This window comes from Sinohyriopsis cumingii, chromosome 13 (genome assembly GCF_028554795.1).
Source record: "Sinohyriopsis cumingii isolate HCF-2022 chromosome 13, ASM2855479v2, whole genome shotgun sequence".
Classification (NCBI taxonomy): Eukaryota; Metazoa; Mollusca; class Bivalvia; order Unionida; family Unionidae; genus Sinohyriopsis; species Sinohyriopsis cumingii.
The window spans coordinates 73,520,688-73,536,444 of NC_142973.1; the positions used below are offsets into that span (position 1 = coordinate 73,520,688).

Genomic DNA, 15,757 nt, shown 5'->3' on the forward strand with positions numbered 1-15,757 from the left:
TTTTAATGTATGTGTGACCGGATATTTGTATTATTTTATTTGGAAGACTACTGGAGATGCGGACAGCAAACTTTCATTTAGAGTAGGAATTTCGTCACGTAATAAGAAACATTAGCTCATAGGAAATATTCTTCTGTCTAAAAATGTGGTAGTTGGAAAACTTTCTATCTTTTCGAGATTTATTCAGAATTTTATTTATTAGAGCTTGTGTATGAAATTATATGGTTATTTGGTATTTAATTTTCAATACCGCAAATTCTTTTTTACTTTTTTAATTAAATTTTATCTAAATAGTGGCCAACTCCTAAATTATTTATTGCATCTTGCAAAGCTCGCTGTTTTTCACTCTTTTCTGTTACTTATTTGAACAGCATAGACTCCTTACAGAAAATTGTGGTCTCTTCCGGTTTATGAATCTCTCTAAAATATTTAAGAAATCTTAGTTTTAGAAGTTTAAATTCACCTTGTTTTGAAATGTTCTGAGTCTCAGTTATTATTTCACATTTTAGTAAGCTATAGTGAAACCCACAATATTTAGAATTACATCCAAAGTGGAGAACTTTATTTCAAATCCTACCGAGGAACATATAGACTACTTGAAAAAGGATCACTTATTCGAGCTTGCCAGAAAATATTATCTTTTTATGGCAAATGTCTATTTAACGAAGCAAAAAATAAAAACTATTTTGGTCCAGTAGTTGGTGGTAAAGAATTTTTTGTTAAAAGTGCTTTGGGTTGGATTATTATTAATTTTGTATCAGAGTCTTGCATAAACGTAAAGTAATTGAAAATAAAATACAAGATGGAATTTGAGCTGAGCATCAGAAAGAGAAAGGGGATAAACAGTGAAATTGGAGATTTAGGAGAGAGAGACAAATGCAGTAACAGAAGGAAGAAATACACATGCAATTGGAGGAAGAGAAGAGAGAGACAAATACAGTTACATAAAATAGAAAAACAAAAGCAGTTGGAGAAAAGGATAGAAAAACACAAATACAAATGCAGGAACAGAAAGAAGAAAGACAAGTGCAATTAGAGAAAGAGGAAAGAGAGATAAAAAATAAAATGGCAGATGCAGAGAGAATGAAAAGGAAGAATGGGACGTTCAATTGAGATCAAACGCATTAGATCTGGCAATAAAATGCTAAGCCCCATTTTACATACAACTTCAGATTTTGATGTTACCAAGAATATTAGGTGAGTACCTCCTTTTAACGAAAAAGAAATAGATATATATTTTCCTCATTTAAAAACAACTTTCTGAAAATTTAAAATGGCTTAGAGAGCATTGGGCTCTGTTATCACAAAGTGCACTTTTTGGCAAAGCTCGTGACATCTTCACTTCTCTGATCTGGTTAAGGAATGCATCTTGAAACGTTATGAGTTGGTACCTGAAGCTTATCGAGAAAAGTTTAGGAGCTATAAAAAAGAAACTGTACAAATTCAAGTTGAATTAGAGAAAAAGAGAAGTTATTTGATAGGTGGTGCTTAGCCAAGAAAGTTGGTCAAGATTATGAGAATAGGGTTGGAACTTCAGAAAAATATGTTCGTACAGCTGGCGAGTATTCCTTAGCTCATAAACTTTATTTTGTCAGTAAGTCTTCCACTCAGCAGTCTTCTGGTAAAAAACCCAAACAGTTCAACCTAATACGAGCACTTCCAAATTTCAGACATGCACAACTTTTAGAAATCAAGTTTCTGATAAGATTGATCAGAAGTCCTATCTCTTCCTACGTGTACCTATCGCAAAAGGAAACGGCACGGTATTCATGATTGCTACAGATTAAAACATAAGCAACATAATAAGCAGCAGATCAATTCCAACTGCACTTATTATAAGAGGTCAAGATCACGGTCATCTATTGAAAGCAATACTGTTGTTGGGTCAAACAATCCCTACTCTGAATTTATTATGGAAATGTCTGAACCATTCATGGCGAAGGGTTCTATATCACCCATGAGTCCCTATCCCTATTACAATTTTTAGGGACACAGTGGTTTCTCAGTGTCTTTTATTAACAGGTACTTTGCCTTTTTCTTAGAAGACTTCTTCTAATGAGAGTGTTCTTTGTCAGGAAGTAGAGCACGGCTTTGTTGGTGTCCTCACCATAGTGTAAAGTTGTCATCAGACTTACTTTCAACAACGAAGACAGTTGGAACAGTAGAGTCTTTACCCATCCTGGTTATTCATTTATTAATAGGCAATGATCTAGATGGAAGTAAGGATGTGGTTAATCAACTTGCAACTGGCAAACCTTGTTTGGGTCAGACAATAGAGCATATTGAGAGAAAAAAATCCCTAATTTATACCCAGCTTGTGCAAGGTGCAGTTATTAGAGATATGAAAAGGAAAGCACATGATAATAATTTGCTCAGGAAATTATTCCTTTAACTGACACATGTATTGGTCAGGCTTTTGATGAAATCCCTTTCTTTCTCCTCATTTGGATCAATCAAAAGGAATTAATCACATTGATCCTCTTTTAACTACTCATTCTTTTATTCTAGTCAGGGTGACAAACGACAATCATATGTCGTCCAGCAGGACAAGATCCTGATATATCCTGTTGGTTTCAGACGAATATTAGAGAAATTGAAGCCACAGAAGTAATTGTATGTTACTTTATTAAATATGGGGTCTTTATGAGAAAATGGAGACCGCCTGAGACACCTGCTGGTAACGAGTTGTCCGTGAACTATCATATTGTAGTTCCAACGTCGTATAGATAGGTAATTCTTCGTTTGGCCCATAAAACTAGTTGGGCTGGTTATTTAGAGATAAATAGGACTTATCGCAAGATCTTGAATCACTTCTATTGGCCAAACTGTAGATACTGTAGATCGTGTAACACTTGTCAAATGGTATGAAAACCCAATCAGACGATAGCTAGGATCATCTACACCCTACAATCTACTGCATTTGATTCTCCATTTAGCAGAATAATGGTAAATTGTTTTGGTCCCTTACCTATGACCAAGTCATGCAACCAATACTTGCTGGTCATATGGTGTGCGTCCACAAGATTCCCAGAAGCAATTTCTTTTTGAGGAATATTAACTAAAATAATAGTAAAACCTTTGATAAAGTTTTTAAAAAAAATCAAATTGTCCCTGTCACATATTCCCAATCTGAGCGGGGGTTACATTTTATGTCTGGATTTATTCAGCATGTTATGCATGAACTAAACATCCAATATTTGAAGTCGAATGCGAAATTAAGGTACGAGAGAACTGCGATGTAGATAACTTTTCAGTTATATATCTTTGCTCATTCTTCAAAATTTTCTTCAGATCATGTTGTATGGTCCTTGCAGAGTTATGAAGAAAGTGAGTGAGTTAAATTGCCATATTATTACTCCTGGGATGTAAATGTATTAAAGGGGTATGTTGATAGTCAGGTTAAACATGCAATCAGTGTAATTGTACCTGTCCCAGCATGCAATCGGACTGTAGTGACGTTGAAGCAAATCATCATCGGAATTCAGAAACTATGAATAATCTGGACTAGAAAAATTCACATCTGCAGGAACAAGAAAAGAATGAACTAAAACAGCTGTTACTTGAATATGAACAATTTCAAGAGGTTCCTACAAGAGCAAACAATCTACCATGACGTTGAAATTTTAGATCCACACCTGTGGAACCCTCTCAAACAGGAATGTTTGAACAAATGAAATTGAGTATTTGCTTAGAATGATTTCATAGAAAAGAGTAAAAATACCCGGATATCATGTATGCTTGTACCGAAACAAGTTAATACTTTCCGTATGTGCCCTGCCTATATAAAATTGAACAGTGTGACTAAAATAGATTTATTTCCAATGCCATAAATCGATGAATGCATGTATAAAATTGGAAATAAAAAGTATGTCACCAAATTTGAACTTTTGAGTGTGTGAGTGTGTGTGAATGAATTTGGAATTTTAACGTAGCTTTATCAATTTTCAAACATAACACTACGATGCCTGCAGTGTGGCAGTTTACAGTGATGTCTAGCACTAAGGCAACATGCCGCAGACATGTAGCATGATGTCTTACCTAGGTACATTATCCTGACACCAGGTCGACCAGTCGTAGCACTAAGATCTTAATGCTGCACGCCTAACGAGGCAGCTGTAATATCATTTGTATAAGTCTTTGGTATAACTCGGCCGGGTTGAAATTTTGAAAAGATTTTGGCACATTCCACTGACCGAAAAGGGCGAATGAAATTTCGGCATTCATTACAACAGATGGACTTTATCAAAATAAAGTGACAGCGATTGGGATGAAAGGTTAGCCATGTAATTTTACAAGCTTAATAAGCATGATTACAGCTGGTATTGATAATTTCAACATCTACAACGACACCCGGAAAGGTCAATAAGAGACAATTCGAAAATTCTTTCTAGGATATATTTTGGGACATGAACAAGTTAAACCTGTAGATGTTAAGGTCAAGGCTGTCTTTGAATTTCCTGTGCCTATCAGTAAAAAGCAACTGATGCGATGTTTGGATATGATGGGGTACTATCGGAAAGTTTGTTCTAATTGTTCTATGATTGCTGAACCGTGACGAATTCTTTGAGTAAGAAAACCAAGTTTCCTTGGTTTGACAAATTTTATGAGGTTTTTGATAAGTTAAAGCCCACGCTTAAGAATGTCCTTTCAGCTCCAAATTTCAGTCAATCATTTAAAATATAATGCTGATGCACGTGATGTTAAGATTGGTGCACTATTGGTTCAAGAAGACAAAAACGGTGTAGATCATCCAGTTTGCTATTTTTCAAAGATATCAAATAGGCACGAAAGAAATTATTCCACAATTGGGAAGGAATGTTTAGCTTTTGTATTGGCACGGCAACACTTTGAAATCTATATTATTCCGATTATTCTTCATATTGATCACAGTCCCCTTACATTCATTGGCAACATGACAAAACTATTATTAAGGTCGAGTTCAGTGTTGCAGGAATACAATATTGACATCAGGCGCGTCAAGGGAAAGGACAATGTAATAGCAGATGCAATTTGAACAATTTGATAGCAGATGCACTTTCCCGTGTATATAATTGTTAATTTATTTCATGTATACTTTGTGTCATTCATAAGATTTCATCTTGTGTAATTTTTATCGCATGTAAACTTGACTAATACATAAGAAAAGCTGTATTGCATAAATCTTTCGTTTTCGTTATGACACGAAGTGTCACTCATATTTAATTTGAATCGCTTGTTGGGTATTTATTCAGTAGAAATTTTTATTAAACAACTTTTTCTCTGAATGAGGATTAACTTTGGGTTGGGTTTCATCTGGATTTCCACTAAAGTATTTGGAACTTTATCTATTGGAACTTGTGTCTGTAATTCTATGATTATATGGGATTTAATTCACAATACCATAAGTTCCAATTTTACATTTTCGCTTTGTATTCTAGAAAAATAAATTTATTTGTGGAATTAGAATAGACTCGTAACAAAGAGGGCATTTAAACTCCGCTTGTCATAGGCTGGCGTCCATGTAACAGGTTCCCCCATCCTCTGTCCATTGACCGATTCTCATACGTTTGCCTGTAACCAACCCCTTTGGGGAAATTAGCCATATTCCAGCAAACGTAACCAGCCAAACCGAGGTTAGCTACTTCGCTCGGGGGTACTTAAAATAGAGCTTTGGTGCCCCTCGTTTTCGAGTTAGCGCAAAACCGACTGACCTATGCCAAGCTTGTAACCTGATTAAATACAGTATTTACTAACATACTTAGAACTAATGTCACAAATGTCGATTTTAATCTGATTGGCTAAATGCCCTTACTCAATGGCATCCAAATCAGTGTCAGCTTCTGTTTTTAATGGTTTTAAAATATTTCAGTCATATAAATGAAAGCAATATGAGTTGGGTTCTCCATCTCAGGTACTAACCTAGCTCTACCTGTAAACATGTATCATAATATATAAGGTAAGGTGAGAGACAGATAGGCAGAGACAAAGATTAATACCGGACCAGATTTGACTAAAAGTATTTCTTAACGTTCCAGAAAACAGGTATCATAAAATTATATTTTCCTGAATAGTTATTAATGAAGGCGAACGTGAGAGAATTATTCTGACTTCGATGGGAGTTTTATAATTTTTTGGCTGTTAGAAAAAGTAATCCTGATTTGTTAACTTTAATGAGGAGGTGTGTTTCCCAGACGAAATTCAAGATTTTAAAGTAATTTTAAAGTAATCTCCCTCGCAAAAGTAGTCAAAGTTTCTAAGGCAAGCCAAACTTTTAACTCCGGAAATGACAGTATGTTTCGTTAGACCGTCCAGGGGACGTGCATCGGAAAGCTAAGGAAACGGAAAGATAGAGAGATTCAGCTGCATGGTAAGCGCTTGTCTCAGTAAAGCACAAGGTTAGTGTCGATTGCACATAGTAAGTATCTAATTATTTGTTGATTTATTTATTCTAAATCCATGCTTCAATCGTCCTTGAGTTACTTTTGTGCATGCATTTGGGCTCAAATATTATATGACTCATGTATGATATGAATGAGTTTGGATTTAGTTGTTTAGTAAATAATAGAAATAATGTAGTATAGGAATCGCATGCATCATTGTGACACGCATTGTTAGAATTAATGTACTTGTCCCGAAGGTTATAGGAATCATGGATCCTAAAGATTTCATGCATTTCTTAAATGATTTGCATCATCTAAGCTGGGAGTTGACTCTTCTATGTCTGGAAATTTATGTCAATGAATCGTTAATTAGCAAAGTAACATAGTTAGGACAAGAAGTGAAGTCCACTAATTCATTTGTGTAATTACGTTGTGAATTATGTTCAACCGGGAATCGATGGTATTTGCATTAGGAAAGCGTGTCGACCTACAGTGCATCAAGTAGTTCATAACCACAGCGGGGTGTAAGGGTTATCAAAGAGGTCTAATTATGTTCAGGTTAGGAATGAGCAGAGTGGCGGGAAAAAAGACATAAATTCACGTTAAAAGTTGTGAGTGTGCATTAGGTTCCGTTGAATTGTAATAAGACAATATCCGACGTAAAAAAAATGGGAATATTGTCTGATCACATGAAAAGAAAAAGCTGACACTATTTAGGATGGGTATTATATTTTTATTTGAAACAAAATATATTCATGCCTGTTCTACACAGTGGAATAGAGCAAAGTCTACGAGCAAGACGATTGAGAGAGAGAGAGAGAGAGAGAGAGAGAGGGGAAGGGAACCAAACTACAGGTTTTGTCGACCTATCACCAACACTCGCTCTGTCGGTATAAAAGAACGGCAAATTGCATTAGCATAAATGTTGTAACTATTTTTAAGACCAAGTGAATCATGCAAACGTCATGTTGAATTTCAGCTTGTTTATGAAATTTATAAAATTGTAATATTTTACATACGGGGGCAAGTGTTTTTCTATTTTATATCTCTGCTCAGATCTCTGTCATTCCATCCATGAATTTCATATTTTATTGTATTATTTACTCGATTCGGTATATATATATATATATATATATATATATATATATATATATATATATATATATATATATATATATATATATATATATATATCTTTAGTGTCTCTGTACATATTTTCATGAGACTGAAATGTTGAGGAATTTGGATGACAAATGAAAACCCGGATAAAGCATCAGAACTATTTATTTTAGATAAACAAAATATTTTATTCGACATTGTCTCCATGTTCTAATGATAATTATATTTCATATAAGCATTTAACAATTTAGTTCGTTGTTGTCACAATCTAAAATCATATATATGAGACAAAATCAGTTGCATAGTTTTATCAGAGTTTTACATAATCTGCATAGAGTAATGCATCAAACACATAAGGCAATGCATATAAGACATGTATTCACTGCATACAAGACAATATGCTTATTAAGTATTCAAATCCAGTATGAAATAGGACAAGATACTATTAAAAAATACTCTGAGCAAAATAAGTACGGGGTCTGATTTGGAGCATGGATATTCCGTCAAAGACAGACAAATGGAAACTGTAATGCCTCGCATATTTGAAGAACGAAATTTATTGGAAACAGTACAACTTTGCGACATTTGATCTGCCCAATTCATGAAGTAGATGTAATTTTCAGAACATAGATCAATAATATGAAAATGTCAATTAGATTCTAGAATTCCTTGTCATGGAATAAATTAAAAATTACTATGTTAAAAAAATCAAATGCGACCGGCAATGAACAATAAACTCAGGTTTGTTTCAAGTCATATTTAATGCATAAAACTAAACATGGCCATAACTGTTTTCCCTAGTATATACCAACTGTGAATAATAATGTGGATTCAATTCTGATGTTGCATTATGCACTGGTAGATCTCTGTCGGTAATAGTACTTACTATTTCCAGTGAACAGTGTTAAATCTGATGATCTGGGTAATTCCCGACAGATTTGGAAAAGGTCGTTTGCATATGGGTTAACGGTGTATTCCCTGTAGATCTGGAAAAGGGCGTGAACGGTGTATTCCCTACAGATCTGGAAAAGGGCGTTTTGCATGTGGGCGAACGGTGTAATCTCTGCAAATCTGGACCCGAGTCTTTGGATGTGGGTTAACTGTGCGAACCCTACAAATCTGGATAATGGAGTTTGCCTGTGGGTGCGCTCTCGCTGTAAGAGGGTTATTCACCGTACACAACAGTTGCTGAACCACCAAAGCACGTCCCAGACATACAACGTTTAAGTTTCTAATTTTGTTTTTTGCTTTTTATCAGAAAGTCTGCCAAGAAAAAAAAAAAAAAAAATAACGTCAAAAGTCAATAAGCACACGTAGACACCGTCTTTCCTAAACGTACACTTCAGCTTTAATATCCTTACAACAAGACATAGAAAAGAAAAAGAAAAAAAAATTACATGCATGAATATGCATGGGATATATTAACTTAATTTCAATACACATACATAAATACGAACACAAAAACGGTCTCATTCACGCACACGCAAACACGTATCGACGCCAAATATGTGCCTGCTCTCACACACATGCACGCGTTAGCACATTTTTACATATGTTATATGTATAATAACCCATTGAACAATATTTTGAAAGTGAAATATGACAAATAAACTGAAAAGGAATTAAATAATCATATTTTCTCTCCAAATAGTGTTATAGGATTGCAAGAGAATGGTTTAATAATCAGACTTTCAAAAACATGGGACTTGGGAGTAAACTTTTGATAAATTAAGATTATACTACCAGTCAAGTCAAACTTTTGATAAATTAAGATTATACTACCAGTCAAATCAAACTTTTGATAAATTAAGATTATACTACCAGTCAAATCAAACTTTTGATAAATTAAGATTATACTACCAGTCAAATCAAACTTTTGATAAATTAAGATTATACAGTCAAGTCAAACTTTTGATAAATTAAGATTATACTACCAGTCAAATCAAACTTTTGATAAATTAAGATTATACTACCAGTCAAATCAAACTTTTGATAAATTAAGACTATACTACCAGTCAAATCAAACTTTTGATAAATTAAGATTATACTACCAGTCAAATCAAACTTTTGATAAATTAAGATTATACTACCAGTCAAGTCAAACTTTTGATAAATTAAGATTATACTACCAGTCAAGTCAAACTTTTGATAAATTAAGATTATACTACCAGTCAAATCAAACTTTTGATAAATTAAGATTATACTACCAGTCAAGTCAAACTTTTGATAAATTAAGATTATACTACCAGTCAAGTCAAACTTTTGATAAATTAAGATTATACTACCAGTCAAATCAAACTTTTGATAAATTAAGATTATACTACCAGTCAAATCAAACTTTTGATAAATTAAGATTATACTACCAGTCAAATCAAACTTTTGATAAATTAAGATTATACAGTCAAGTCAAACTTTTGATAAATTAAGATTATACTACCAGTCAAATCAAACTTTTGATAAATTAAGATTATACTACCAGTCAAATCAAACTTTTGATAAATTAAGATTATACTGCCAGTCAAATCAAACTTTTGATAAATTAAGATTATACTGCCAGTCAAATCAAACTTTTGATAAATTAAGATTATACTACCAGTCAAATCAAACTTTTGATAAATTAAGATTATACTACCAGTCAAGTCAAACTTTTGATAAATTAAGATTATACTACCAGTCAAGTCAAACTTTTGATAAATTAAGATTATACTACCAGTCAAATCAAACTTTTGATAAAATAAGATTATACTACCAGTCAAATCAAACTCGAGCTCTATTTATATGAGTAGATCTGATGGGCGCTGATACAAATGTTGACCTTTTAATTCGCCAATCAAAATAAAAACTTTTTTACATTGATAACCGTCGTTTTTGAACGTCTCATTGCACAACAGACACAAACTTCAATGCTTTATATAATAGGCTACTAAAATTAAATAGATCTTGAGTTTTAAAGGTTATCAGGACGTGGGTTTTCTGTTATTGCCTGATAGGAGTACGTTGAGATGACTGAATGTCAGGTCTACGTTATGTTGGAGATCTCGATGTTAATGAGACAGATCACAAGACAGACAATATATTATTACTGAAAGATAATCTATTAAATAACTGAGCGATTTTTGACGAATGATACAAACGTGTCTCGATACCTACACTGTCTTTTATACACATCATGGACAAATCAGACACAAGATATTTGCGATGATATGGTGAACTCAGGTTCATGTATTGGGAAACAGAATTCCCGCAATTGGACAATAATAGTCATTTCTTAAAGTGTCCCCATTTCAGTCGAAGGCAAAGCGATTTTATATAATGATAACATTTCTGACCTTGCAACACACGTCCCTAATCGCAAGCAGCGATAACCCAGACGTAACGTCGCATAATGCACCGCCAGGTAAAGGTACAAACAAGAAAGAATCTAGACCCTGTCCTGAAGATACCAAAACTCTTTGCCTGCGTTTGAGATAGAGTTCCACTATCAACCAATCAGAAACTACTTTTCAAAAGTAACGTCATTGTGACTGGTCGAACTAAAATCTCAAGGTCAAACTAAAATTTGAGAGGTTTATGATTTCAAGACCAGATCTGCTACAGTCCAAGCTGTTTGCATTATTGCGAGGAAACTGGTCTGTTGAGGCATTATGAGGATTCGCGTGTTTGTCGAGACATTGGACCGCAGATATGTGATATCGCACGGAGAAGGGGGCGCATTAAATACTCGTATGCACAACATTAGTTTGTCCCAATGGTGTTTGCCAAGTTTTTATTTACTTATCGTATTTTTTGTGTTTTTATATGATCTATCTGATTGTTTTTGCTGGTGTTTTATTTCTTCTTCAAAATTAATAATTCATTATAATTTCAAAATATAATTGGCGCTTTATGGTCGAAATAGTTTTTGGCTCAGTAAGTGCTTTTCATTTAAGAGTGCGTTTGATATGTATGGCATTATTTCAGCAGTATTACATTAAAAATGCATCATTTACTGCATACGTCTGGAGAATATTGGATATGCTATGTTAGCCGATGGTAGTCAGTACACGTGAGGTATCTTTGCTTCGAAAAAAAGGGGGAATGATAACAAATATGAAACAATTAAGATTTCAGTTGAATCAAGTTACTCTTTTCATTCAGGTTTTCAAGACAAGATGCAAATCTGAAGACCAACCATACAAATCAGGATATACCTGTTTTCTTTGGCAACATGTAATTTTTACAAAGTTGGTGCTAAAAATAAAGACATACAACAAGCGGTAAGGTTTGTAGGCACAAGAGCAGAGTGCTAAGTTGAAATCAGAATTGTTTTGTCCATGCCATATTTTATGCTAGAAAATGATGAAACCGATGACTGTAACATTGAATTGTTATAAATGAGCACAATAATTGAATCCAGCACTCGTCTGGATTAAATCAAAATTTCCATATTTTTAGAATGAAGGCTAGTACATTTAATGCATTTTTTTTAGGAATTGTCTTGAATAGAAGCAACTTATTCTGCAAATGTTTTGCTAAAATTCCAAATGATGATTACAAACACTCAAGATTTATGTTATAGCCAGCCCTAAACAATCTGAGAAAAAAAATGTGCTCGTGGTACACGGGTTACTCGCCACAATTCCTAAACTGTTCTAATAGCAAACCTTAGGTAGGAAAAACCGACGGACTAACAAGGGTAACACTATATGCCCCTTCCAATGTCGAAGTGGAGCATAATACACAACCCCTGTTAAATTCTCCAGGCGGAAAACAAAACTTGGGTGCAATAAGTGGCTAACAATTTTTACAGTAGTCTAAACAGCTACATTGAGAGAAACGGATAAAAAGCCCTAAGCTAAGGTAGAATTTTGTATTGTTAAAATAACTCACTCAACTCGTCTATCGACTATCAGAGTCATTTCATCGTTTTCCCATATAAATTGATAGATATGATATCCATACCATCCAGGTCTTACTGTAGTTATATGTTTACATCTTACCGAACTGTGAAGAGTGTAGACACATATCTCTCGTGGAAAATGAGCCATCGATGCATACGTTTTGCGTTGTACTTACTTCTTTTGAGTGACCAGGAATGGCCTGGAGTTTTAGTGTAATATGCATCAATAAATATGAGTATGCACTTTTCGCAGTTGGTGCGCTTCAAACTGCTCCCCATGGTCGAAGGTAAACAACGCCACTGCCCTCACAGACCTTGTAATTCCTGGGTCAGCCTTCTTTTTGAGTAGTCATCCCGGTCACTTTTTGCGCTCAATTTTCATTTTAACAAAATAAGAAAAATTAACAACTGTAGCGCTCGAGTTTCCGCCTCAAGGGTTGTTGTTGTTGTTGTTGTTGTTGTGGGGTTTAACGCCATTTTTCAACACACGATAGGCTATACATGGCGGCCAATATTAATGGTGGAGGAAGAACCCGGGAAAACCCCTGAAAGAACCACCGACCCACGAGAAGCTACTGGAAAGCTTTCTCACATACCCACATTGCCTGAATCCGAGACTCGAACCGCCGCAGACAGAGGTGAGATGGCAGTGATCCGTAACGGAGAGCGCTTTAGACCACTCGACCACTTGGGGCCCCTCGCCTCAAGGGTTGAAAAGTTTTTAACTTTCGTTGCTTGTTGCAATAACGTTAAAGGACTCACGGTACTAATTCAGTGCCCATAGTAAACCTATGCAAACACCATGATATCAAAAATTCAATAACTTAAAATTTTTGAGTGCTCATGATCAAACTTATATTTATCAGTATAGATGAAACCTGGATGTTAGCTTCTGTCTAGAGGAACGGATATGAGCCGCGGCATTTTCTGGACCTGCATGTGTTTGAAACATGTGCTTTCAATTCCGCACCAAAGAGTTAGGTGCTAATTTTAGTAATGAGTGTTCCAAACTCAAGACTGTTAAAGGACTGAAATTCCATCAATAAAACAATTTCTTTATTTTTGTCACTTACAACTAGGATAAGCTGTCAAAAGATTCTTTTTCCTACAACATAACTTACATTATTAACCAATCCTGGTCAACCTAACCCATATATACTCCATTTTCGGTTCACCCATTTCCAGGCTGGTTCCCATTTTTCCATACCATTAGTACCGTGTGTCCTAAAATTGAGGTACAAGCAAGTATATGCGTTTCAATAAGAAAGCAGAGGAAATCAAGATATGGTGGTGGTGGAGTTCGGAGAGAAGTGAAAAGGTCACATGGGGAGCAGTTTGAATGCGCTTTAAATGTGGATAAAGACGATACCATTTCCAACATGGAATATAGCGTTCAAATATTGTTCGTACTTCGAAATAAATATTATCCTGTTCTACACTCTATAAAATAATTTGACAACTCTCTGCATATATTTTGGAGATAACTTAGGAGTTTATCTAGAAGATTTTAGCGGTTGACATCAGATATACCAAAATGTCTAATCTATACCAAAAATATAACACTGAACCACGGGCTTACAAAGTTTTTGCATCTACCGTTAATTTAGTTTGTGCTTGCCAAAATGTGGATTTTTTATTATTTGGTTCATTACGTACATTTTTTGGTTTCTGTTATGTCTTATACAACAAGCAATATCTGTCAAATAACCTATGTTCCGTCCAAAATGGCACATTTTATTGAAAACATTGTATAAGACTGTTCACTAAAATTTCAATGCCTTTATTAGAATTTTGGCTTTTTGTTTCCTCTTACTGAAGGCGTTAAAATGTCACAGAAGTATAAATGTAATTTGTAACGCGCCATTCAATTATTTTTGTTTTGGCATCTATTATCATGTACTTTTGCAAATACCAGATTCTCCGAAATCGAAATCCTAGTTCAATAATACTTATTTCCAAAATTATGAATTTAGAAATCGTGTCCTTAAATGTCTCACAAGGAAATATCTGAGGATCTTTGAGACTTTGAATTAAAGCATGTCAACTCATATATCTTAAATCTTGTAATTTGATTTGGAATTTTGTTTAACATGGCGCATAAGGGCACGGTAGAACCCCTATTATTTCAACAGACAACCCGCTTGTAAAAGTAGATTATATCAAAGGAAAAGATTGAAAGCAAGAAATATTTTGGTTTTATCCAGCAAAGAAGCCAGGGAAAGTCCATTGTGACCGTGCAAACATTCCGGGACCGCTGCTCATTATTAAAGGCATACATCGTTGTCTTGTCCAGTCACATCGAAGATATGGGGATCCGCATGTGTTTGAGTTCATTATGCATGCAGGTCTACTTTCACATCTATAGATTCGTTGAGTAAATATGTTATTTATTCCATCTATAACCAGTAACCGTCCAAGTCCCATAGCAGCTAGAGGCTGGTGAGCCTGTTCGCCTACAATACGGGGAAAATCTCTTGCTGGATCTACTCCGCTCAAGCGCTGTAGATTTCTGAATTCCTCCCAGACACAATCGATGAATGCATGGTGGATGTAGAAAAGAGGATCGTATGAAGCACTTTCTATGCGGCTCATCTGTTCACCAACATAGACGTGCACGTCGTTGTGTAATTCTTCGAGGTTAGAACTCTCTGGTGCATTTGGGTTCGAGATATCAGCAATAAGTCGTCTGGAAAATATGGCTGTGAGATCACCAGGATTCATCAAACGTCTAGAGTTTCCAACATCCCTGGCCAGTTGTCCGTAGCCTACAGTTGACCAATATGAGAAAGGGCCAGTCACTACTTGACCTGATGCAGAGCCCATGAAAAGAGGTGAAAACAAGATGGACTGCCTGGGATCAGGTAAAGCTTCCTCAAGTGTGTTGTCCCAGTAGGGAATGGTTACATTGGCAATTTTTTCTCGAAGAGCATTTTCGCACCTGCAAAGGCAAAGAAAAGTCGAGACGAAAATCTTTCAGTATCATGTGTTTTAATTGAATAAATATCGTACATCAGACAATTAGTTTTAATAAGTGTTTTAACTTAGTATTTCCTCTATGTATGCAAGCATCTGAATAAGATTGATCAACAAAGGCACAGAGTGCTTGCACTGTGATCAACCTTTCGGGGGTGGGTGGGTGAGCAGTACCTAAATGCATTAGCATCCTTCATTTATATCATTTAACCAGGTTTTGCGTGTTTTCTGTACTTTTTTATTTAGTTTTAGACAAATATTACAGTTTCGCAGAGACGTTTTCTTTCTTTTTGTATTCCGTTTATTTCTATCCTTTATCACTGACAAGTGAATATTTAATATTGTACACCTCGCCATAAAACTTAATTCTTAGGAGATGCCTGCTAGATAAAATATTTTTTAAATCAATGCATTACGATGCGGTAAT

The 15,757-nt window shown here is 34.9% G+C and overlaps 1 protein-coding gene across 2 annotated transcripts in view; it reads right to left on the reverse strand.

Annotated features, from left to right (window-relative positions):
- Positions 1-7,625: 7,625 nt before the first annotated feature.
- LOC149785830 (putative tyrosinase-like protein tyr-1) overlaps positions 7,626-15,757 on the reverse strand; it is an 80,920-nt gene continuing 72,788 nt past the window's right edge. For both annotated transcript variants that reach the window (XM_089979784.1, XM_089979783.1), the window contains exon 4: positions 7,626-15,295. In XM_089979784.1, the coding sequence (XP_089835910.1) occupies positions 14,554-15,295 (742 nt within the window). In that variant the 3' untranslated portion in view covers positions 7,626-14,553. The remainder of the gene's footprint in view (positions 15,296-15,757) is intronic.